The sequence below is a fragment of the Apodemus sylvaticus genome, chromosome 2 (genome assembly GCF_947179515.1).
Source record: "Apodemus sylvaticus chromosome 2, mApoSyl1.1, whole genome shotgun sequence".
NCBI lineage: Eukaryota > Metazoa > Chordata > Mammalia > Rodentia > Muridae > Apodemus > Apodemus sylvaticus.
Window position 1 is genome coordinate 183,191,236 of NC_067473.1, and position 24,900 is coordinate 183,216,135.

The 24,900-nt window shown below is 46.9% G+C and overlaps 1 protein-coding gene across 3 annotated transcripts in view; it reads right to left on the minus strand.

Moving 5' to 3' along the window:
- The window catches only part of Bcat1 (branched chain amino acid transaminase 1), a 75,024-nt gene that overhangs the window by 42,998 nt on the left and 7,126 nt on the right, over positions 1-24,900 (minus strand). Inside the window, exons 1-2 of one of the 3 annotated variants that reach the window (XM_052175245.1) lie at positions 2,227-2,433; positions 939-1,010 (exon numbers count right to left, since the gene is read on the minus strand). In XM_052175245.1, the coding sequence (XP_052031205.1) occupies positions 939-1,010; positions 2,227-2,433 (279 nt within the window). Of the gene's footprint in view, positions 1-938; positions 1,011-1,086; positions 1,193-2,226; positions 2,434-24,900 lie in introns of those variants that run through there. The other 2 variants (XM_052175247.1, XM_052175246.1) reach the window with 2 other exon arrangements.

The following is a 24,900-nucleotide window of genomic DNA, read 5'->3' on the forward strand; positions in this document are numbered from 1 at the left end:
AGCTGAGTCCTGGATGTGCTTAAAGAACTGAGCCCGGGGTGCCACTGACTGGTCACGTGACTCACACGTGGCCATTGTGGGCATCTCAGAAGCAATACAGGGAAATTGCTTTAAGGCACCAGAAATCACGCAGACAAAATCCACAGCACCTCGCTGTTGTATATTTTACTATATTTTGGTTTAGAAACAAGCCGCTTGTGAGTAGAGGGCTTATCTGGAATTCATCTGGAATTCACCATTCCACTTCATGTTCCCAGCTCTGTCCTGAACACTGAGTGTTCCCCGTGCTACAACACTGATGAGTCAAGTTCCAGTTCCTCCCTGAACCCGGCAGGATGTGAGGTCACAGGGACATTCTGTACTATGGGGTGACAATTGACAGTGGGTATCAGAGCCAGGAAAGTGGCAGAGCCAAGCACCCACGAAGATCTGCAAACCCTCCAGGCTGGGGGCTGGTGGAGAGGGGTGGAGGGCTGGCAAGCACTTTACCGAGATCTTGATCTCCGTCCTCCCAACAACTCCCCTAGGAAGTATGAGAACGATTGTGTCATACACAAACCACACAATTCAGATGGAAAGAAAATGCAATCCTGGACCGTAAATGTGTTCAGTGATGTTTTAAGAAGAAAAAGTACAGTGCCCCTTTCTTGGGCAAGCAGAACGAACGGCTGAGCTGATGCAATTTAAAAAGCAACCTCCGGTTCCCATTCATTAATTCGCTCTTTTCCGATAAAATGTATGATTCATAAAACAAAACAAGCAGCTTGCTTTTGGGTAAATTTTGTTTTGCTGACTGGAGATAATCTCAAGTGACTTTTCCCCCTCCCTGGCTGTAATTTAAAATCCAAGAGCTCACCCACTTTAAATTCCTCCACCCCCAATCTCAACCTGAAATGCATTAACTCAGTTTGCTTAACCTCCACCGGCAGACGCCTTACCCTAAAAGTCTCTGCCACTTCTTCTGGTCCTCTTTCTCCAGCAACCGGCGCGGAGCATCCATTACTGCAGTCCTGAAAATAAAAATAATTGAACCTCCATTAAGGAAAGCCAGGTGGGTCAGTGCGGGGACCTGGTCAAGGGACTTACCATCACAGAAGAAAGAAACGCCAGCCTGGACTATCCAGCAGGCAGGGCCAGCTCCAGCCGGAGTGACTGTCCTAAGCTTCCCACCCGGTCCCAGGTCTGACTTATTATCTCCCAGCCGCTTAGGGAGGAGCTCCTTAAATTCCGGGTCAGCCCAGGAGCCGGGGTTCTCCAGCAATGAACAAGAAGGCAATTGTCTCCCGAATGTCCGTGTAAGTCGTCTAGACCAAAGGTTTAAGCCATTTATAGAGGGGTGGAAAAAAAATCTCCCGAGCGCTCTCAGCCTCGTGGTCTTGTCAATCACAGGCGCACAATAGGCAGGCTGCTTCAAGCGAGAGGGGACGCGGACTGGCTGGAACCATTTTCTCCACCCGCAGGGTCCCCCGTGCTTTGGCGGCGGCCAAAACATTACGCGTGAAAAAGCAAGACCTCTTGATACTGGCAGCAATTAAATAAATAAATGATACCGTGGTTCGGTATCTTTATTAACTAGGGAAAGCGACAGGCATTCAAAAAGCTGGAAGCTAGTTTGCTAAATAACTAGGAAAGAGGGAAGGGGGTCCAAGACTGCAGAGGAAGTGGTCTGGGTGTTTTGGTGGCAAAGTCTTCCCCCCATCCTCCAATTTTTCCTAGCCTAGACTCCAGCATCCCTGGTGACGGCCCAAACCTTCCCTAACATGCCCAAGTTCCTGTGGCGACCTTCAGTACTTGTCTGTGACCCCACCATCTCGTGACGACCCTCGAATCCCCACAGTGATCCCGCAGTCCCCAGTAGCGTCCTCAGTGGAGATCCCCAGGAGGACCTCAGAATTGCCCGGTGTAGACACCCTTAGCTCCTGAGTCCCAGGTGACGGACTCGCGAGCACCCATGAATTATCTCTATCCATGAATCCCGTAGTGGCTACCTCAGCGGCGACCCGAAGTCTCCCAATCCGTGTCCTCTGTGGCAACCTCCGAGTCTCCCGCCATGAGCCCCCGATCCTGCCACCCCCCCCCCCCGCATCCCCTTGCGACCCGTGGTGCCTAGCGGTGATACCCGAGAGCCTAGTGGCGCCCTCCCGCAGTAACCCTCGCCCCTGCCCCGAGTGAGTCCCCCGAGGGGTGCTGGTCCTGGAGCCCCTCGCCCTTTGCCACGCAGGGTACCTGGCGGGCCAGGGTTGCAGCTGCTCGGGGCAAGCAGGCCATGACGAAGCTGCGGGAGCGTGGAACTACGTGGCACAGCGGCGACACGTGGCGCACCACAGGTCCTGAGAGCCCGGGGCTGCAGTTCAGCGTGGCGGGCGATAGAGGTACGATGGGGGAGCCACCAGCAGGGACCCAGCGCAGGGACGAGCGCAGCCGCTGCAGCATCTCCGCATCACGGGTGCGTGCAGTCACGCATGGCTGGGCACGCGCATCGAGGGCCCAGGAGCGCTCGCGCTTTACTAAGGAACTCTGAAGGGCAGGGCCCAGACTTCTCAGCCGCACATTAGCATCACAATGGCCTCTCTCCAGGACCAAGGTTTGCAGCAGGGACCAGCATTCGTGCTTGGGGTCAGATCTGCAACAGACCTACCTACAGTTGCTGACCTCAAAACAAGGGTCCAGTTTTCCAGGGCTCTGCATCGCGGTTTGGGCGAACAGGGTGCCCTGCCGGTAGCCTCTGAAAGCAATCACCACGCGGCTTATGGGACAGGCAAAACAGCGTCCCTGCTAGTGTGGTGGCTGTCACTTTTAACCCAGCCCGTGAGAGGCCAATGGAAGGTGACTGACCTGTGCTGCAGTGAGACCCTGTCTCCCAAACACTAGGGGTTGGCATCCATATATATCCACAACCACTACCAGCTCCCAAGGACCAGCAGCAGGCCGTGACCCTTGCACTCAGGCGTCAGAAGCCAGCGCCTTCATTTCTGCCTTCCCTATTGATTGTAATGAGTTAGCTAATAACAGGGCGCCCATTCTCCCTATTGTTCAGCTTCCAGACTTGTTTCCAGAGTCTTAATATCTGTACTTGTACTTCTCGGGTAAAATGAGATTTGTGTTCCTATTCCCCAGTCTGTTTATCAGACCACAATGACCTTCTGAGAACCAGGTCATCTTGACTTGAAAAACAAAAACAAAACAAACAACAAAAAAAAAAACCCCCGGGCTTTTAGAAACTGGCCCACCACAATGACATTAACAACAGGTAACAATATGTTTGTGCTAAGACTTCTGTTAGGCTCTGCTTGCTACAGAAGGTTTTAAAGAGACCTACATAAGAATTCTCTGCTGCAGTTCAGTCGAGGATTCATCCTCCTACTAATGTAAGCTCTCCACAGCATAGCAACACACACACACACACACACACACACACATATACAGAGTGTGCACGTGCAGGGACACATAATTTAAAATAATGCATTCCCAGGAATACAGTGGGCTTCTATAGCAATATTAAAAAGAGGCAAAGAAGCTTAGAAATATTTCTGGCTTTGGCAAAGGGAAAAGGAGAGGGGTCAGCTTCAGTCTCCTCTGCCCCACCCTCCTCTACATCGTGGAACATTTACACAAAGGAATGCCGTTCAACTGTTAAGAAAAATAAAATGTGCAGGTAAATGGAGGGAAGCAGACTCAGGGGACACAGACCCAAAAATCAAATGTTTTCTCTTACTCTCGGATGTTAGCTTTTGGGCATTAAATATGCATGTTTCCGTGAATAATCAGAGGGCAGGTAGCTTATAAAGGACCAGGGGGAAGAGGGGGGTCTTCCCAGGAAGAGGAAATGGAGTGTGGTATTATAAAGAGACAAAAGGGAACAGATGGAATGGGGGGGGGGGGGGGAAGCGGAGGGCACAATATGAGGAGATACTAACAACACTAAAGGCCATTTGAAAAGCCATATATGGAAACCTACTGCTGTAGAAACTCCCCCAAATAGTCACGTATAAAGGGACTTGAATGGAATCACTAAACAGAGAGGGAGACAAACGCCTAACTAGACATCTTATGCCATCAAATAAAACCTCCGGTGCCAGGAATGGATTACATCCTATTGAGTAGTTGGCCAAAGGGGAGCCGTGGGCTCTCCCAAACATCACAGGCTATAGCCGAGGCTATTGGTTACTCGCCATAACCTGATGGATGGTAAGGCACCGTTGCTGAAGACATAACTTGCATATGTCATCAAACAGGGAGAAATTTAGCCTAGTCTCAGCTCCACCCCTCCAGGCCAGCACACAGGGTACTGGAAGGTGCTTCTCCACACACCACCAGAGGAGAAAAGTAATCACCAGTACCACCCACCTATGACCGTGAGATCCACGACAGAGTCCTGACTGCAAGATATAACGGTGAGATAGTACTACAAACGTTATTGTTGGATACAAAATAGCCCCCAAATGACAATGCTGGTGATTGAGTCCTAAACAGAAGGACTCTGACTTGACAATAAACAGAAGGATTACTATGGGTGAGAAAAAAAAGTCCTAAACTCAGCATCTGACAGGAATCTCCTATTGCAGGGCAGTGTTTACCAGGGAAGCCACTGTATCCCTTACTTACCTGACCTCTGGCAAGGGCATCTAGGTCCTGACTAACCCTGCACTAACACCTACACTTTTCTGGCCTGCACCTCTCCTTCTTCCCTGTCCCTAAATGCCTCCTGCTCGGTCCACACACCCACTCCCCTGCCAAGACAGCACAGCATTTTGATTCCTCAAATAAAGTTTTCTTTCTGCCCTCGCTTACAGTTATGGAAGTAATCGGCCACTGTTGTATTAGATTTAAAGGCCCACTCTATGAAATGGAACCCACATTACACTGGGTAAAACACTGAGACTAGCTAAGCCGTGGGTCAAGGGGAAAGCCTACTATTATTCTGCTAAAGAAATACAGCAATGAGTGACTCCTAATGACTTCGCCACGCCCACTGGGCAGAGTATCCCTGGGCTATGTGGATCCAGCAGTAGATGGGCTTGAAGCAAACCAGCAACTGGACTTGGATATAGACGGTGACTGATGAAACAGTAACAAAGAGACAAGTCTGTGGTTCTCTACCCATCACTGTGACCAAGTCTGTTCATTTTTGAGACAGTGTCTCACTTAACCAATGCTGGCTTCAAGGTCACTAAGTATTCCCACAGCACGAGCTTCTTGCCTCTCTCCATCACCTCCCAAGTGCTGGAACTGCAAGCCCAGGTCGTGCTGTGTGCTGGGGTCAAACCCAGGCGACCTCCCCAGTGCCTGAGTCTCTGTCATCCCACAGTGTGGACAGTGAGCGCTTGAGATGGAACTGCAAATCAATTCACTGCTCTGCCACAAAAGGTGTGACTTACTCTTGCTTTTAGAGGGGTAGTATTAACTTTATTCTCAATGTATTCTTTCACCTTTTATGTGTGTTTGTGTGTCTTTGCATTTTCTTCACAAATCTCTTAAATCCAATTGTCCCTTTTGCAAGAACAATCAATTAACACTCCATGACCTAATCTTTAAATCTCCTTACCCCTGCTTCTATAATCTGGGCAGGACAAGCCTGCTGAGAGGCAGGTTCACAGATGACCTGGTAATGGGAGTCTCCTCTTCCCTCAGACTGCCACACGAAGTCTGTCACAGGGTGGCCACGTAAAGACAGAATACAGAGCAGTCCGGTGTCACGTGGAAAATGAATGCTTATGACACCCCAGACTCCTCTCAGGCCAGACACCCGAGCCTGCCCCCAGTCCTCCACCCTCCCATGGGCTTCCTGTATCTCTGCACACAGAGGACAGCCTTAGCCTGAAAAGCCTCCAGACATCCTGAAGCCCTGTTACAGGAGTAACAGATGGACCAAGAAGCGGAGTCTAAGTAGAGATTAGAGATTTCAGTGTTTATTTGGAAACACTTAGGCTCGGGGTTTTGTATTTTACAAAAATAGATTCACATTTCAAGCTCTGAGTGGGAGACATTAAGCCTAATTAAATAAATGAGGCTAAGAACAAAACAGGTATTTTCCTCAAGACTTTAGAGACCATTTCTATTTTACACGTTTGTCTCACTCTGTAGTCCTTCCTGCCTGGCCTCAGAGTCACAAAGATCTGCCTGCTTCTGCTTCCTGAATGCATGTGCCACCACACTAGATGGTACTTTGCTCTTAAAATTCAAGTTATAGAGCTGGAGGGGCATCTCAGTGGTTAGAGCACTTGCTGCTTATGCAGGGGTCTGGTGTCTGGTTCCCAGCACCCACACAGGAGACTTTCTTTACAACTACTTGTAACTCCAGCCCTGGGGGTGGGGGTGGGGGGGTTCCAAATCCTTCTTCTTATCTCCACAGGCCCTTCGCTCACATGCATAAAACCATACAGACACAAAAGACACAAGAGGATGCAGACACAAAAGGAGCATCCCAGGAGCCCCAGATGATGACCACATAAAGTTAAAGGTGCTGCTCAGCTCTGGTTCTGATGTAACGGAGGAACTGCCCCTGCCTGCCGAGTCCCTGATGGTCTGTAGGGCAGCCCAGCCCAGCCCAGCCACCTCTGCTGCCTCCAGCCTCGCTTGCCTTCAAGGGTCTTTGGGATCTCAGGCGTGGCAGTCATCCTGTGTCCAGGGGGAAAATGTATCCATGTGCTTTCTGCTGCTGTGAAAAACAGCACAGCCAAAAGTGACTCGGAAGTTAGGGTTTATTTGGCTCACATATTGGGATCAGAGTCCATCATTGAGGAAATTTAAGGCAGGATCACCTTCCCAGGGGCGGCAATGCCCATAGTATTCTGGCCCACAGCAATCAATAACCAAGACCATGCCCTACAGGACAGTCTGCATGGAGGCATTTTCTCAGCTGAGGGTCCTTTCTCCAGATAACTCTAGTTTGTGTCAAATTGACCAAAAAAAAAAAAAAAAAAAAAAAAAACTAACCAGGACAGTAAGAGTAAGCTTTCCTGCTGCTGGGCTTTCAGACAGACCCCTGACTGTTTGGATGGGAAGGAGGCAGAATTCCCGTCCTAAGCCACACATACCTCTATACTTTCTTTCTCCTCTCGTATTATACATTATTCTCAGGAGACCTGTGATACTGGGCACAAAGTAAATCCTGTATATATTAGTTACTTGCTGGTTAGTGTGAGGAAATACCTAACAGAAAGCAATGTAAGAGAAGAAGGGCTCGCGTCAGCTCTCCAGCGAAGAGGAAACAGAGTGTGGTGGGAAGGCAGGGCCAGTGAGGAAGCTGCCAGCTCACATCTGAGCAGACTTGAATCTGACACACGAAAGCTGGGGCTGGCATTTCCTTTTTCCTATTTTACTCAGCCTAGAACTCCAGCCTGTGGTAGGGGTTACTCACAGTCAAAGTAGGTCTCTCCCTCCATCCAGGGTTAATACCACAGAGGTATGCCCAAGGTATCTACCTTCTGAGTCCTTCTCAATGTAACAAAGTCTACAACCAAAATTAATCATCACACTTCATAAACAGTTGTTACACTGTTTCGTATTGGGAATGAAGATGAGGACCGAGGACAGTATGTGGTCTCCTACTTGGGGATTCTAGCTTCTAATTGTTAAATACTTGTAGCTAGATGAGAGTAAATGTGGGTAAAGTCCAAGAAACTATCGAGGGGTTCACGAGATGGGAAGCTATGTGGGGAGAGAAGTGCATGGGAAGGGAAACCCAACTACAGGGGTATTGGGTCCAAAGGGGTACAGTGGGAAAGGGGAGGGCAGGGGGGGGGACACCATGTTGGAGAAGGGGTAGGCATAAAGCAAAGGTATCATGAAAATGCCATAAAGCCCATTACTTTGTAAGTAATTTAATGGAAGGAAGGAAGGAAGGAAGGAAGGAAGGAAGGAAGGAAGGAAGGACAGAAATGAGGACGAAGGAGGGTACGGTACACATGTGACCACAGCAAGCCTGCTATGCTCCCTGATGTGCCCTAGTCAACACAGAACCCACAACACAGCAGGACACAGCATGAACACAGTCCAGGCCTGCCTGCCCAGTTCTAGGAAGCATGTGCAGGAAGTGATCAACACAGGCAAAGGTGGAGGGTGTGGCTGGTGGCTGACAATGATCAAAGATTACCAGCAAATGGAGAAATGGGAATTTGGTTAGCAGGGAACAGCTAACCAAAGGATTTTTCTCCTAAGAATGCAATACTTTCAACAAAACATGGAAATGCAGGGAATCACACAGGGCATGCACAGGAGCACATGCCTGTCGTCATAGCACCTGGGACACACAGGCAGTGGGAAGCAGTTCAAGGTCAGCTGGGTGTAAGGACACAAGTCTTTTTATCCCAGCACTTGGGAGGCAGAGGCTGGGGGATTTCTGTGAAACAGAAAGTCTCCACAGGTCCAGGACAGTCAGGACTACTTAGATATTTTCTCAAAAGACAGAAGCATTGAGGTCAGCCTAGACGATATGAGGCTGTCTCCATTTTTTAATTAATATTTGTATGCAGTAAGTTTGGTGAGGTGTCCCAGATTATGGAGCTCTGTCCTCTGAACATGATACATCTGAGAGACCAATGCCCATTCCCTCCCTACCCATGTGCATGTGGTCAAAAAAGGTACTGCAGTCTACTGGAGGTGGTAGCTCACTGGGGCATGAAGCTTCAGTCACATGGTTTTTGAGAATTGTCACCCAGGCGGGGCTCAGACAGCAGCCGCCTGAATCATCTTTGTACGTGAAAGTCACCCTGTGCTCTTTCAGCCTTCTCTGGGGAGTTGTGAGCAAACATCTCTTCACCTCCTACAGGGTAGCAAGCAGTGACAGACCAAAGTGCAGACCCCAGAAACATCATTTCAATGACAGCACATTCAGGCTGACGTACAGGAGCGTGGGTGACCCCAAACAGCTGCATCACCACCAACCCCCCCCCCCCCCCGCCCGCACAGATGCCTGAATCACAGGGGCTGCATCCCAGAGGCCTGCCTCTCTGCTGCCTTCGCACTCCAGGAGGGAGGACGTGACAGCTAGACTCCCAAGGGAGGGTCCTGCCATTACTATTACCACAGACCTGGTTGCCACTGTGTTGTTCGCTGCCTGGGCAAGGTAGTCTCTGCTCCAAAGTGTGCATGGTCCTGAGGAAAAAGCCACAGAACACCCCTCACCCATGCTCTCATAACCCCCAATAGAATCCCTCCAATAAACTCATTGGTTAACAAGACGGGGCATTCAACAGACTGCTGTGCCCCAACAAAAATGACATAATCAGGCACCCACCACTCCTTGGGAAGTCATTAAGCCCACAGCAAACACCAGCAGGCTGAGCGTGCCCCTCCAGCTTCCTGGAGTTGACAGTGCCAAGGTTCTGGTGTACTCTTTATAACCTTAAATGCTATTGTCAGCTTGGGCAGGGAACTGTCAATCACCGCATCCCAAGGAACTCAGTTTATCCTGTAGAGACCTTGACTTTCAGGTAAAACTGGATCCCTGGCTTTTGATGGTAAACCAGCAGAGAGCAGAACTGGAGTTCAGGCAAAGACATTTTTAAGAGCTAAGAGGAAAATGAAGGCTGGGAGGTAGCATGCTTGCCTGGCATGCACAAGGCCCAGGGTTCAAACTCCAGCACCAACAATCTTTTTTTTTTTTTTTTTTTTTTTTTTTGGATTTTGGTTTTTTTCCGAGACAGGGTTTCTCTGTGTAGCCTTGGCTGTGCTGGAACTCACTTGGTAGACCAGGTTGGCCTCGAACTCAGAAACCCGCCTGCCTCTGCCTCCCAAGTGCTGGGATTACAGGCGTGCGCCCCCACCGCCCAGCTCAGCACCAACAATCTTAAATGGTAATAATAATAAAATTTAAGAGGCTGGAAAGGTGGCTCAGTGATTAAGAGCACTGGCTGCTCTTGCTAAGACCCAGGTTCAGTTCCCAGTAGCCTTGAGACAGCTCACAATCACGGGTAGTTCTAGCGATCCTGTGGTGAGCTGTGATAGACAGCCTGGTCCCTTGTGGAGCACAGGCTTAAAACCCCTGCGCCCCAGCAGATGACTGGCAGGCATTTGGCCACGCCCCTTGGGCCCCTGGCTCCTGTCACAGAGCTACAACCTCCCTCAAACCCCCTGCAGAGAGGTTTGTGGCCATTAATCAAGTAGGAGCAGCACCAAGCCCTCCCACATGCAGATAACCCCAAGCTCTCTGACCAAGCCAAGGAGAAGCACCTGTTTTCAGACCCTGACCCACCCCAAAACTGTATATAAGAATCCTATCTGGAAGGAATAAAGGTGTGTGTGAGGACTACTCTGTTGTCTGCGAGCTTCTGTCATAAGAGCTGTAACACCACCTCTTGAAAGAGGTCTGTTCTCCCCAGCACGCCTCAATGGCTAGTGGGCCTCTGGTTGGCCCAGCCAGGCCTGACTCAGCTCTGGGCAACGTGGAACTGGCGGAGACTGAGGTGGAGGCAGCTGCAGCAGTGGAGGTGGTGGAGACAGCTCCCACTTCCTGCTCGCACCCTCTCCCATTTGCCTGAGCTGAGCTGTCACACCCAGCCACACCCAGCTGGGCCAGAGATCTCCCGTGGAAAGCTGCCTGTACACAGGCCCACAGGATCCAATACCTTCTCTGGCCTCCGCAGCATCAGGCACGCACATGGTACACATGCAAACACGCAAACAAAATACTATACACTCAAGAGACAGACAGGCAGGCAGACAGACTGAGGCTCAGGGAGAATCCACCCAATAGCATGATGGAGGGTTCTCAGAACCACAGCTGAGACTCAGGGTGGTAGACATAGTTATCATTTTAATGGCTCAAGTTATACCTCAAAGGCTTGCTAGGAAGCTGCCTTTCCTTTTTCCTCTTTTTGTTCTAAAATAAATATGCAATTAAAAATTCTTGTTTTAAGATTTATTTTTAAACAGGGTCTCATTATGTAGCCCCAACTGACACCTCAAAGCTCACAGACACACTCTTGCCCCTGGCTTCTGAGGACTGATGTTTAAGGGTATGCACTACCATTCCTAGACAAAGACTGTTTTTATTTTCAATTGTATGTGTACTGTGTGCCTCTGCGTACGGTCCTGTGATGAGTGCCTTCAGACTCCACAAGAGGACCTCAGATGCCATCGGCGCTATCGTGAGCAACCAAATGAGGGATCTGGGAAATGAACTGGGGTCTCCTGGAACAACAGTGCGTGCTATGAAACGCTGGGACCCCTTCTGACAAGTGGAGGCGCACGGTAGTTGTGACAGTTGTGACCCTCTTCCACCCTGACTAGGAGTGGTTTCTCCATGAGGCAAAACGAACTGGGATTTACGGTGCCTTGATTACAGGAGGGCTTGGGACACAATAACTTAAGTTATTCATTTCTCTGTGCCCTAGCAACTTTTGTGGCTTATCCCTTGGAGCGAGTGAAAGAAAAACTTTGATTTAAAAAAAAAAAAGAATGAAAAACATGTATGAAAAAGAAATGGAAACAGTGCTGCCAAGATGTTCCCTCCCGCAGATGTCTTCTGCCAGGCAAACCTTGGGGGAGATTTAAATAAAGGCTTACTTACCAAGGACAACACCACAGGCTGGAGACAGGACTCCGTGAGAAAGGGCATTGGCACCAAGCCTGACAACCTGAGTGTGCCCCCCAAAACCCACATGGTTTGTGGGAACTCACCCCCCAGCCCCCACGAGTCAGACTGCACGTGTGCCATAACCACATCCACATATACAATAAACGATCTCTCTTGGAAATCACATTTTTAAAGATCTCATCTGCCTCCATTTTCACCTTGCTCTAAAACAAGGTGCCGCCATGTAGCCCCGACTGCTCTGGAGCTCAGTGTAGACCCCGATCGGGACGAGAAATGGAGCCTGTGAACGGGTTGAAGTGCTCAGTCAGCACAAAGAAACCAAAAACAGATTCCAGAACCAAATGACCAGCTCTGACTCCACTGGGCCAAACCAAGGCAGGCAGCCAGTGGGGGTGGGGGAAGGAGTTAGTGCTGGGGGGGGGGAGGGCTGTTACCTATGGCAACCAATTAGAGGAAAGAAGGCCCGGGGTGGGGGATGGGGGGTGGATCAAACACGCACACACAAAGAAGGGTTGAAGCAAAAGACAAGCTCCAGTAACTTCACACACACAGACAGACAGACACATGTTGGATGCTCCAACAAGCAGGTTACAAGCAATTTTATATATATATGGAGAGCTCTTGGTGCTGCCTTCTAGGAATTTGGCTGGATTTGAGTTTGGGCCAAGGCTCGACTTTGGACCAGGACACGGAAGTAGGCTCAGGCAGGAATTTGACACAGGGCTAGGACAAGGAAGTATGCTCAAGGTGAATACAGCCCAGCGAAGGAAGGAATGTGTTCTTTGTATCTTGAAGGGTCTTGTTAAGACCATGAATATGGTAATCACGGGGCCTGGGTCTACACTTCAGTTCCTTCACTACTTTGTTTATGCCTGAGCACTGACCCTATTCTTTGTACCTAGAATGATATAAAAACAGACTGGAAGAAATAGAGCCCATTGATTGACTGAGCCAGCTAGGCAGTGTCTCAACATCCAAGGGCTCAAGTACAGGGGGGTGAGGGGAAAGGAAGCGTGCTCAAAGGAAAATAAAGAAATTTTGGGCTAGCACTGAGTAAACCCTGTAAGAATGGGGCAAGGTAATGGTAGAAGCTTAAAATCTAGAGGAGCCAAGGTAAGTCAAAGACAGTTTACCCAGTTTCTGACTTTTGTTTTTTGAGACAGGGTTTCTCTGTGTGGTCCTGGCTGTCCTGGAACTCACTCTGTAAACCAAGCTGGCCTCGAACTCAGAAACCCGCCTGCCTCCCAAGTGCTGGGATTGCAGGCGTGCGCCACCACCCCAGGCCAGTTTCTGACTTTTATAGAAAAAAATCTGTCCTTGGTTCTCTGAGGAAGATTCGATAAGTTTACAGACTTGGAGAAAGAACACATGGTCCTGAAAAAGTTCCCATAGATGCTTTTAGTCTTTGGACTTCAGTCCATGGCTCCATTCCTTTTAAACAGCTAAAGGGACTGAGAACTGCCTGTGCTCAGTATGGACCTGGTGCTCTGTTTACCACGCTGTGTTAGGTGGCCTCTCCGCTGAGGCTCTGCAGCCTGCAGACTGGAAACAGCTCGTACATGTTTAGGGGGAGGAGATTATCTGTTACGGAAAACGGAACTTTTCGAAAGTTGCCAGCAGACCGCGGAGTTAAATGCTAGCTAACTATCCGGTTACTTACGAGATGTTAACAAGAGAAGATCGGTATCAGGATATACAGAATCAGTTACAATTTAATCCTGGTACTCATGCTCAAATTGGCACTGCTGCTCAAAGGGCCTGGAATGCCTTGCCTAGTAAAGGGGATTTGTTTTAAGATATTTTTCAAAAATGAGACAGGGACCTAATGAGCCTTTACAGGAGTTTGGTGGTAGGTTGAAAATGGCAGGGAGAGGGTTTGGAGATGCTAATGCTGGATTGCTTTTAGTAAAACAATTGGTTTGTGAGAATGAAAACACAGCCTGCCAGGCAGCCTTAAGACTTTATAGAAAGACCGGAACTGTTACGGACTGTAGTAGACTATGCGCAGACACTGGACTCCTCATGTGTGTGGCCATGGCCCTACACTACAGGGAAAACCTGCAGGTCTAAGAGATGATTTAGGAAATCTTCTCCTTCAGGGAACCAGGAGAAGGGGGACAGCCCCAGGCCCCAAATCAATGTTATGGGGCCATGTAGTTCATTCCTCAGCAAAACAATCTCAGTCCCTCCACCTACAGAGTATTAACTCCTACTGGAAGATATGGTCCCTTGTTGTCAGGATCTATAGGATTGTTACTGGGAAGAAGCAGTACCACAATGGTGGGATTGATGATTGGCCCAGGAGTTATAGATGCAGATAGTACTGGGGAAATTAAAATTCTGACTGCTTCACCTACCCATATTTCTGTCATTCAAACCAGACAGAGAATTGTTCAATTACTCCTTATACCATTGGTAATGACAAAACTTAAGGTTAACACTAATGTTCAAGGAACAAAAGAATTTAGGTCTTCGGATGCTTATTGGATCGAGGTAAGAGTAATGGAAAAAAATTTAAAGAGGGCTGTTAGACACAGGAGCAGATGTATCTCTGTAATCACTTCTATTCATTGTCCTGGATCTTGGCCTAAAACAACTACCATTACTCAATTACAGGGAATAGAGCAAAGTCAGAGTCCTGAGGAAAGCAGTGATCTCTTACATTGGGAGGATGAGGAAGGCCACCAAGGATATTTTCAGCCTTACATTGTTTCTAACCTGCCTGTAAATTTGTGGGGAAGAGATATAATGAAAGACATGGGAGTCCTTTTATACAGCCCAAAAAATAAAGTTACACACAAATGTTTGGTTGTGGTTATTTGCCTAACCAAGGGTTAGGAAACCAAAATCAGGGAGAATTGCACCTGTTGTAGATAGCCCTGGGCTTGTATTTTGATGCTAATTCCACTCCTCAGAGGGGCTACAGATGAGGAGTTGCCTTGTGAATCTTCTCCCCACCTTAACTTTTCAAATAAAGACTTGAGTCAATGATTGGACAGGAGGAAGGGGGAGGAGCTGAGAGTTGGGGGAGGAAAAAAGGATCTCCTGGGGAAGGGGGAGGAGCTAAGGAGTATGGAAGGAGAGGCTGCAGAGAGAGAAACTCGTGGACTGGAGAAACCGCAAGTTATATGGGATAATATAGATGGGAATAGAGTAGTGTAGTGGGAGATCTGCCCAGTCTAGGCTTATAGCTTGTATTGTTACTGATTGAGTTGAGATTTATTTTACCTGGTAATTGGGTTGGAAACAAAGTAGCAGCAAAAGCACCCATTATAGCTATCCCCCAAAAAGGAAAAACAGGTTGAGGGTATTTTTAATGCAGACCATTGACACTCCATGCAAATAAGATCACTTAGAAAAGTGATGTTCCTGTATGGATGGATCATGGTCTCTAACTTCAGAAAAAATCCTGGCTGCTAAACAGCTAGTGCAGGAGCAACAGCAAGCTGACCACACTGAACCATCTAGATCCCCTGCAACTCACCTATATCTGGAATTTATAAAACAAAAAATAAAAAAAAACAGCCGGGCAGTGGTGGCACACGCCTGTAATCCCAGCACTCTAGGAGGCAGGAGGCAGAGGCAGGCAGATTTCTGAGTTCGAGGCCAGACTAGTCTACAGAGTGAGTTCCAGGACACCAGGGATATACAGAGAAACCCTGTCTCGAAAAAACCAAACCAAAAAAAAACCAAACAAACAAAACAAACAAACAAACAAACAAAAAAACCACCCCCCCCAAAAAAATCAGGCCAATGTAGATTATTGCAAGATTTATGAAAGATTAAAGAAACCATGGAACTTGTACTATTTTATACCATTCTTTTGCATCCTGATGGTTGTAAAAGGTTTGCATTTAGTGTACTTGCATGAAATTTTAAAGAACCCATGAAAGTTTTGCCTCAAGTAATGGCCAATAGCCCTACATTATGTCAAAAATTTGTTGCTGCTTCGGTACAAGAGATTAGGAATTTGAATCCTTCTGTGTATAGTATTCATTATGTGGAAGATATTTTATTAGCTGATCCCTCTGAAGGAGTTCTACTAAAGCTTTAAAATCTTGGGGATTAGTTGTTGCTTCAGAAAAGATTCAAATACAATATATCCTTTTCAATATTCGGGACTTCGGTTATATCCTAAACAAGCTGTGGCACGGAAAATTCAAGTAAGATAACACTTTAAATGATTTTCAAAAGCTGTTAGGAGATGTTAATTGGCTAAGACCTCATCTTAAGCTTACCACAGGAAAACGTAAACCTCTGTTTGATATTCTCAAGGGGGGCTCATCTTAAGCCCCCTCGACAATTAACTGATCCATTAGCCCACCCAGCAGTGTGGTCCAGACTGAAGATTCTCATGACCAGTAATAATACTCAACTTCTTGGCTCTTCCTGGACAGGGGAGTCAACTTATAAGAAGACCATGACTTTCAATGCATTTGGTGATGGGATTCCTGTTTACTTCGAGAAGAATAGTAAGAATGATGGGTGTATTTCTGTGTTTACTCAAATTTGGAAGAGAAAGATTTCACAAACCGTAACTCAAAGCATAGAGATGGGCATGCCTAATCATTATGAGTGATCTGCCCCTGATCCTCATAAGTTATGGCTTTGTGGGTCTGAACCCACAGAAAATGTGAAGCAGGTATTTAACAAAAGTGTTAAATGGAGAAAATGTTATAATCAACCCCCAATGTGGTATAATATTTCCAATAATATGCAAATTATTGATTGAGCAGGGAATCAATCAAACATTGGGCAAAGGAGATGTCCACAGGCCTTTGGCAATCAGGAGCAGGCCAATTCCAACATCATATTTGGAAGTTAGCTATAGTTCCTTATGAAGTTATGTTGGCAATAGACAAAATTGGGACAGGACCTGGATTTCGAACAAGTATTAGTGCATGGGTTAAAGTTCCTAATCTTTTTATTAATTGGTCATGTTAAAATTACTTTTGTTTTTTTCTATGATATTTAACATAAGTTGTGTTGATGGTATACTTTCTAATTGTGTTAGTGTATTGAAACCTGGCATGTCTGTTATGGTGGTCTATCAACCAACTTTTCTTTTATTGCCTGTGAGTATGACAGGACCTTGGTATTCAAAAAACAAAAATCCTACAAATACCGGAGGAAATGAGTCAGGCTTTAAGCAAAAGCAAGAGGGTGGTGGGCTTGATTATTGCCAGTATAGCAGCTTTGATTACATTCATTAGTATAATAGCCAGTACCACTGCTTCTGCAATTACTTAGACATAAGAAGTTAAGACAGCCACTTCTGTTAATCATTTAGCCAAAAAAAAATGTTCCTAATGCTCTGAGTATTCAAGAAGATGGCTTTATGGAATGTGGCCCTACCTGTTAGCACAGCCGTGGTGTGGTGGGTGCTCCTCGGAGAGGAACAACCCTGAGGACTCCGTGTCCTGAGGACCTCAGGCTGTTACAGAGGTCTGCTCTGCTTGTGCCCTCATGTCCTTCTTAATCTAAGAACTGTATGAAAATGCTGCGGAGGCTCTCGGCCTCTCACTGGGCAGCATCTCTGGCACTCACAACATTAATGCTTGATCTCTGTCAGGCATTGCTGATGGAGCGGATCAATGACTCAGTCACCACTCAGGGAAGAACTTAAAGGTGCACATTGTCAGCAATGACCACCACCTTTAGAAAACATTCAGAAAAATAAAATTGCTAGTGAAACTGGTTGAGATGCTTTTGCTATTGGATGCCTTTGCTCTGATGTTGAAAATCTCAGGGGACAATTCGAAGTCCAGAAAGGCACACTCTTAATAGTTAGACAAGGGACCTTTATAGTCAGGGAACAAGAACCACAGCAGCCCTGGCTGGTGTGACTCTCCCTGAGGCTGCACTGGTGATGATTGATTTCTTATTCCCATGTTTGCTCTCAACTTCTTGATATGATTTATTCTGGGGATTTGAAGTAGATATGACTAATTTTTAAAAGGATAAATAATAAAACCATTTCTTTGTAATCGTAAATCACTGCCTCCCAGTAAGAGGAACTGTCTGGGAAAACTTCCTTGCTTGCTCACACTTTGTTACTCTGTAACAAGTTGCTTAGTTACGAACGTACTTCTGTGGGTTCTTAGGAATAATTTGTTTTCTTTACCTGTGCTATGAAAATGTTGTTTTCTTGCAAAGGTGTTGGGGAACATACTGTTTTTTTTATAATCATTCACTAGAACTAAAATATAATCACCATCATGATTTTATACTGCTTGAAAGATTTTGCTGGGATATAAACTATGGGAGAAAAAACAAAGTTGTTGGAACATCATTCCTTCCACCCCCCAACTGTGTCTATGTATGACTAAGCCAGCTCAGTCAGTCAACAGGGTCTCAAGGGAGGAGTGAGGATTGAAAAGAAAAAGACAATTAGACAACGGGACAGTCAAGGCCGTAAGGCCTGTGTGTTTGTAGACGGTGGATTGACATGGAGAATTATGGTGGGATGTGGGTAAGGGGGCCTTGTCTTCCCCTAGTGTAGAAGATAACTGATTCCTTCCGGGCACCAGGGTTCCATCCTAAACCAGTAAGGTCACCAAGTGGACCACTTACTTTCTTTTCTTTTTGTTTTTTTGTTTTGCTTTGTTTTGAGATTATAATCCATCATACCCCCCCTCCCATTCTCTTTCCTCCCTCCAAATCCTCCCAGCTGCTGTCTGTCAGCAGAGGGTCTCTGACCCACGAAGCAAGCAGACGGATGTCAGCAGCCGTGTTTGTCCACATGGTGGATGTCTCTGGATGGTCAGCACTAGTCTCTAATTGCCTAAACTCTTTCTGGGCCCTGCCTCCGTATGGTGGTCCAGGAGGCTCCTTGGGTGGGATTACAGTGGGGTAAGATAAAGCCAGGTGCACTGGGGTTACAGAAGAGGTATCTGGTGAGAGGCCTACACCGCCCAGATTAGCCTCTGGGAAGGGAAAAATGCACTCAGCAAACTGACTGTCCAGAAACCATTGTTCCTCAGGCCCTGAGAGGCTCCCCAGACTTAGCTCTGGGAATTGGACAATGGAGGTCTCTAAACAAAGGGTCTCTGCCCTGCTCTGTCTGGCAGTCAGGAAGCAGCCCCACTAGCGGGGCACACAAACTCTCTGGCTAGGAGTGACTTCTCAATGAGGCAAAGCAGGGAGGACCTTGATTACAGGAGGGCTTGGGACACAATAACCTAAGTTACTCATTTCTCTGTGCCCTAGCAACTTTTGTGGCTTATCCCTTGGAGCGAGTGAAAGAAAAGCCTTTTTTTTTTTTTTAAAGAGAGGAAAAACATGTATGAAAAAGAAATGGGAAATGTGCTGCCAAGACGTTCCCTCCCACAGATGTTTTCTGCCAGGCAAACCTTGGGGGAGATTTAAATAAAGGCTTACTTACCAAGGACAACACCACAGGCTGGAGATAGGACTCTGTGAGAAAGGGCATTGGCACCAAGCCTGACAACCTGAGTGTGCCCCCCAAACCCACAAGGTCAGACTACAAGTGTTCTATAGTGCCCCCCCAACACACACACACACACACACACACACACACACACACACAAATAAATATTCTTTCTTTAAAATCACATTTTAAAGACTCTATCTGGCTCATTTTCATTTTGCTTTAAGGCAAGGTCTCAAAGGTCTCACCTGCCTGGACCTCAGTGTAGACCATACCAACTGCAAACTGGAGGCAATCCACCTGCCTCTCACTCCATACTTCGTGACTCCAGGCATGCACCATCATGCCTGGCTTGGTTGATGTTATTTTCTATTTCAGAATTACAAGACACTTCATTCCACAGACTAGAATGAGCATAACATACTTATCAGATGTACCAACTGATCGATTACCGCCAGGAAATAGCTGATAAGGGCTTGGGCAGAGGGAATGATTTGCGCCTGTTGAATCTAGAAGAGTGGGTGACATAGAACTTAGGCGTGACTGATCAGTATCAATGCGGAGTTGACAACAGTCATTTCTGCTGACTTTACCCAAAAGGGTGGAGACTAAGAAAGCGATTGGCTCCCACGCCTCTCTGTGGGGTGGTCCTCTTTGAAAAGTACTGCAAGTTGAAGAAACCAGTTCAATCCCACATTTTGTAGGGTGGGTCCAATACTGGAAGGCTGCCCTATCTCCTGCTTCAGAGCAGGGACCAAGTTCTCTTTAAGTGTCTAGTGTCTGCTACGCTGTTTGACAAATGAATGAAAATTGGTAAATTATGCAAACCTTGTGGGCCAAGGGGAACCCTGTCACCAGACAAAAACCAGGAAGGTTGAGGGGATTCAGAAATCCCGGTAATTCTCATATCTGAGAATGGTAGGAGGTTCATGAACTCCTGACCCAGTTTCCTGTCCCGGAGCACATGACTGTGACACACCCCCCCCCCCCCTTGAGGATCTTGACAACTAACTTGTCACGTAGCACAGAACACGGAATTCTTCATACTAATGAGGTATCTAGATGGCCTGTCCAGAGGGTTTGGCCAATGAGCTTCCCTTCCCTGACACTCCTTTCTGCAAAGTAAGTTCTTTGTACCCCATTTTTATCATGAATAAACAGTATGGACAAATAGGGACTATCTCTCTCATCAAGAACCTGTGGGGGGGGGGAGGGGAGAGCCTTTGTCTTACAGTGAAAGGATAGAAAATAATACAGCCTAACTCTAATGACCCCAAGAAATCAGGAGTTTAAAATGCTATCTCATTTTGTTAGAAACTAGGTAAAAGGTCACATTCCAGAGCCCGCCCTTTGTTTAGACCTAGCAGAAAGCACTAGAATAGGTGATCCTGGCCCCATAGGGTAACTGGAAATGGGCTAAGCTTATCTTGCTTCTGTAAACTTACGCCATTACCCCTAAGCAGGAGTTCATGCAGCTGTAGACATTATAGGAAACTAATTGGTCCACTGAGCCTGGGCTCCGATAATTTAAACTGATTGGCCTAAAAACTATGGAGTGGTACAAATCAATTGGCTCGCATTTCGCGGGCTCTCCATGCTAAGAAATAATTGGTTTGTGATTTGCGGGCTCTGTCGTAAACTTATAAAAGCTGTCACAATTCGGCACTTGGGGTCCATAGTCCTCTAACCCTGAGTGGTGCACGGCTATGGAACCCAGAATTCTGGAAATAAAGAAATCCTCATGCTATTGCATTGAGACCGTTTCTCACGAGTGATTTGGGTGTCGCCTTCCGGGGTGTGTGGGGTGCTTGGGCACCCTCGGTTTTTGGGGTCTTACAACAGAGCCCCACTGACTAAATCTCCAAGACCCTCTGCCCTCTAGAAGCTCATCCCTGAACTAAGTTGGATTTCTACCCCCCCATCCCCCATCCCAGGACTCATCACTGGGCCATGGGCCCCCTCTGTTCCCAACTCCTTGAGGTTCCCAGAGGCACCTGAGTGTCCAGGAACCCCAGCTTTGGCCCCAGCCTGTGTCAGTTCTCACCCTGGGGTTGGAGCCCCCACTTTAGGTTGTTTCTCACCACCCCTGAGCATGTGTCCTCTGTGAGTCCAGAAACCTGCTGCCGGTGAATCCTAGCTACTGTCCTCTTCACCATTAACGGGACACATCTTTAATTCCAGCAGCTGAGAGAGAGTTGAGAAGCATGAGGGACCTGCATTTGAGGTGCATCGTTTACCCCAGCACTCAAGAGGCTGCTGAGGCAGGTGTGTTGGAGCCTGGTCTACATAGTGACTTCCTGGCCAACCAGAGCAACTAGTTGAAACTCTGTTTCAAATGATCAGACAAAACAAAAGCAAGTTTTAAATGTGGCTGTTACAGTGGCAGCTTTAGATCAGCTGGGGTAGTTCAGTACATTGTCTCTACCTCTTCGTGGGATATTTTGCCTTAGTTCAACTTCCACAGACATGACTTTTGCCTGTTTTCTTGTTTTGGCTTGTGGCAGTGATGAGTCTGCTCTTCCTGAGCTGTCCCAGGCGGTGGCCATTAGACGACTCACCAGATTGTCATTTGTGAAACCTGAGCTATACATAACTTGGGGAGCAGAAAAGAACCACAGGACCTGAGCTCCACAGAGCACTGTCGAGGCCTGGGGTAATGAGAGCCCTGGGCGGAACGGACAAAGTTGAGCTTACACATCCACAGGGACTTTTAGCAAACTATGCCACTACATCATGAGGCTGTCCGATTTCCTGAGGAAGCTGGCTGGTTAGCCTTTCCTGGATGGAAGAGTCAAACACAGAAAAACCAGTTTACCACTGAGGCTCCTTAAATGTTCAGATGCAGCCGGACCTCCCAAGAGTTGAAATTTACTTAAGTTGGTTTCCTTCTGTGCCTCTAAAGCACAAGGGGGCTAATTTTTTGCCAATTTCATAGCAGTTTTACCCCTGTAAGAAAGCCTGATATATGACAGTCCCAGTTTAGGAAGCAAGTGAATGGGGCGTCTTTAATAATGTTTAGTGTTACGAGGTTTTTTGTTTTTTTTTAATTTTTTGAGTTTGTTCCTTTTAAGGCCAGGGTCTCAAGGAGCCTGAGCTTATCTTGAACAATCTGTTGTAGAATTTCTGAATTGTGAGAAAATGATCAAACTATCACGGGGTTCCCCAAACTGACGAGATTGGATCCATAGTTAAGAGCAGTTGTTGCTCTTCCAAAGGACCCAAGTTGAGTTCTCAGCATCCATGAAGTTGCTTACAACCACCTGTCACTCCAGCTCCAAGAGATCCAGTGCCCTCTTCTAGATTCTGGGGTAAGTACACTCACATGTGCACACTCACACACACACACACACACACACTCATGCACACACACAATTTTGAAAAATATAATAAATATTTTTTTAAGGTTTAAAACAGAAAAGAAAATCAGACTGGCAGATCCCGTAGAGTACAGCTGAGTTCACACACACATACACACACACACACACACTGCACTCTCTCTCGCTCTCACATGGTCTCACACACGCATAAACATGCATACACACTCACACACACACTCTGGCTGCACAGGACCTCTGTGTCACTTACCAAGGCCTCAGTAGGGTCAGAGGCTTACACAGTGTCACATGACGTCTTATGTGCTTCATGTGCACATTACAGTAAACCGAGGTCATCATTCTGAGTCAAAAGAAAGCCAGGGACAGAGTTCCCCCTCTGCTGTTAGCTGTGCTGTCTGCCACCATTTTCCAGTGCCTGAGAGGCACGTGGTAGAATCTGTGGGTGGAAGCCAAGGGCCAGGGATGTTAGCTATGGTTAGGAGGAAGAGACAGCACAGGCTATGAACAGCACAGAGAGGTAGTTACACAAAACAGCACTGGCTGGGCTAGCTGTGACCATTCCTCTCCAAGCCAGAGGGAAGGGATCAGCTACCTCTCTGCCTTGAAGGCTGCGATAGAGATGACCTCACAAGGGTCAGGAGCACTGGAACATCTCAGGGAGATAAAGGGTTTGAAGAGAGCATGATTAACAGATTTCAGAGAGTGAGGGGAAGTCTCCACTCAGAAGTCGGGGGGGTTGGATGCAAGTGAATGATGCTCTTACTTCCTGGTCATGTGATCATCTCACTCCCCTAGTCCAGTCATGTGATCGACTTACTCCCCTGGGCATGTGATCATCTTTCCCAGTTCAACTCCAGGGTCCCACCTTCCTGGACCTTTCTGTATTAATCTTTTGGATACCACTATACTCTGCGCATTGCAGAATTCAACTCCATTATACTTTATTGTGTTTGCCACCCTGCCCCCTCTCAGCATAGCCGTTTCTCAAGACTTAGAATAATGTGGAGTCAAGGAAAGACTCCAAGGGGAAAGGTGCTTGCTGCCAAGCCTGGGAACCTGAGGTCTGCCCTGGGGAACCCCGTGGTGAGAGGAGAGAACTGACTTCCCAAAACTGTCCCCTCACCTCCATGCGCTCTGGCTTGCACACAACCACACAATACTCAATACAAAATATTGTTTTATTAAAAAACAGTAAGGTAACACTTAAGTTACATAGTGTAAATCCTGCCTAGTATCCTCAGAAAGAGCTACCTGTGATAAGGTTTAAGTATATGAGAATTAAACCAGCTACTGTTTGCAAGTCATTATTGCATTATATAACTAGTACATTAAAGACACATTTATATCCTCTTTTATTGGGAAGGAGGGCTTTTTGTTTGTTTGTTTGTTTGTTTTGAGATGGGAGCTCACGTTGTCCTGACTGCCCTCAAACTTGTAGTACTGTAAGACCCCCCAAAACCGAGGGCGCCCCAGCACCCCACACTTCAAAAGGCGACCCCCAAATCACGTGCGAGAAACAGTCTCGATGCAATAATATGAGGATTTCTTTATTCCAGAATTCTGGGTTCCACAGCCGTACACCATGCAGGGTTAGAGGACTGTGGACCCCAGTGCCGAATTGCAACAGCTTTTATAAGTTTACAACAAAGCCCGCGAATCACAAAACAATCATTTCTTAGCATGGAGAGCCCACGAAATGCGAGCCAATTGATTTGTACCACTCCATAGGTTTTAGGCCAATCAGTGGAGCCCACGCTCAGAGGACCAATTAGTTTCCTATTTTCTTGGAGTCTATAGCTGCCTGAACTCCTGGATAGGGGTAATGGTGTAAGCAGTTTACAGAAGCAAGAAAAGAAATAGCTCTTTTCCAGTTACCTTGTGGGGCCAGGATCACCTATTCAAGGCCTTTTTGCCTAGCTCTGAACAAAGGGCGGGCTCTTGAATATGACCTTTTACCTAGTTTCCAACAAAGAGCACAAAGAGTGGGAATATGAAGTGTTTGGGGCTCCTTAGAAGTCTGGAGTTAGGCTGTATTTTCTATTCTTTCAGTACTTGTTTGCTCAAACACACATGCACACATTGAGGTGTGCACAAAATGAAATGAATAAATGTAAAAAAATAAAATATGCATGAAAATCCTTCGTAAAGCTGTCAGGGCTGGGTAGTGGTAGCACATGCCTTTAATCCCAGCACTTGGGAGGCAGAGGCAGGCGGATTTCTGAGTTCAAGGCCAATCTGGTCTACAGAAAGAGTTTCAGGACAGCCCAGGCAACACAGAGAAACCCTGTCTTGAAAAAACAAACAAACAAAAAAGCTGTCAGGAGAAGCAAGCATAGAGCAAACATTAGGGTAATTAATTTTAATTTTTTTGAGATTTATTTATTTATTATATGTGAGTACACTGTAGCTGTCTTCAGACACTCCAGAAAAGGGAGTCAGATCTCATTATGGATGGTTGTGAGCCACCATGTGGTTGCTGGGATTTGAACTCAGGACCTTTGGAAGAGCAGCCTGTGCTCTTAACTGCTGAGCCATCTCTCCAGCCCCTATAAATTTAATAAATTTAATATTGGCTAGTAGGAATATTAATATTGAAAAGAAACATTTAATAGGAATGTGGTAGTTTGAATAGGAGT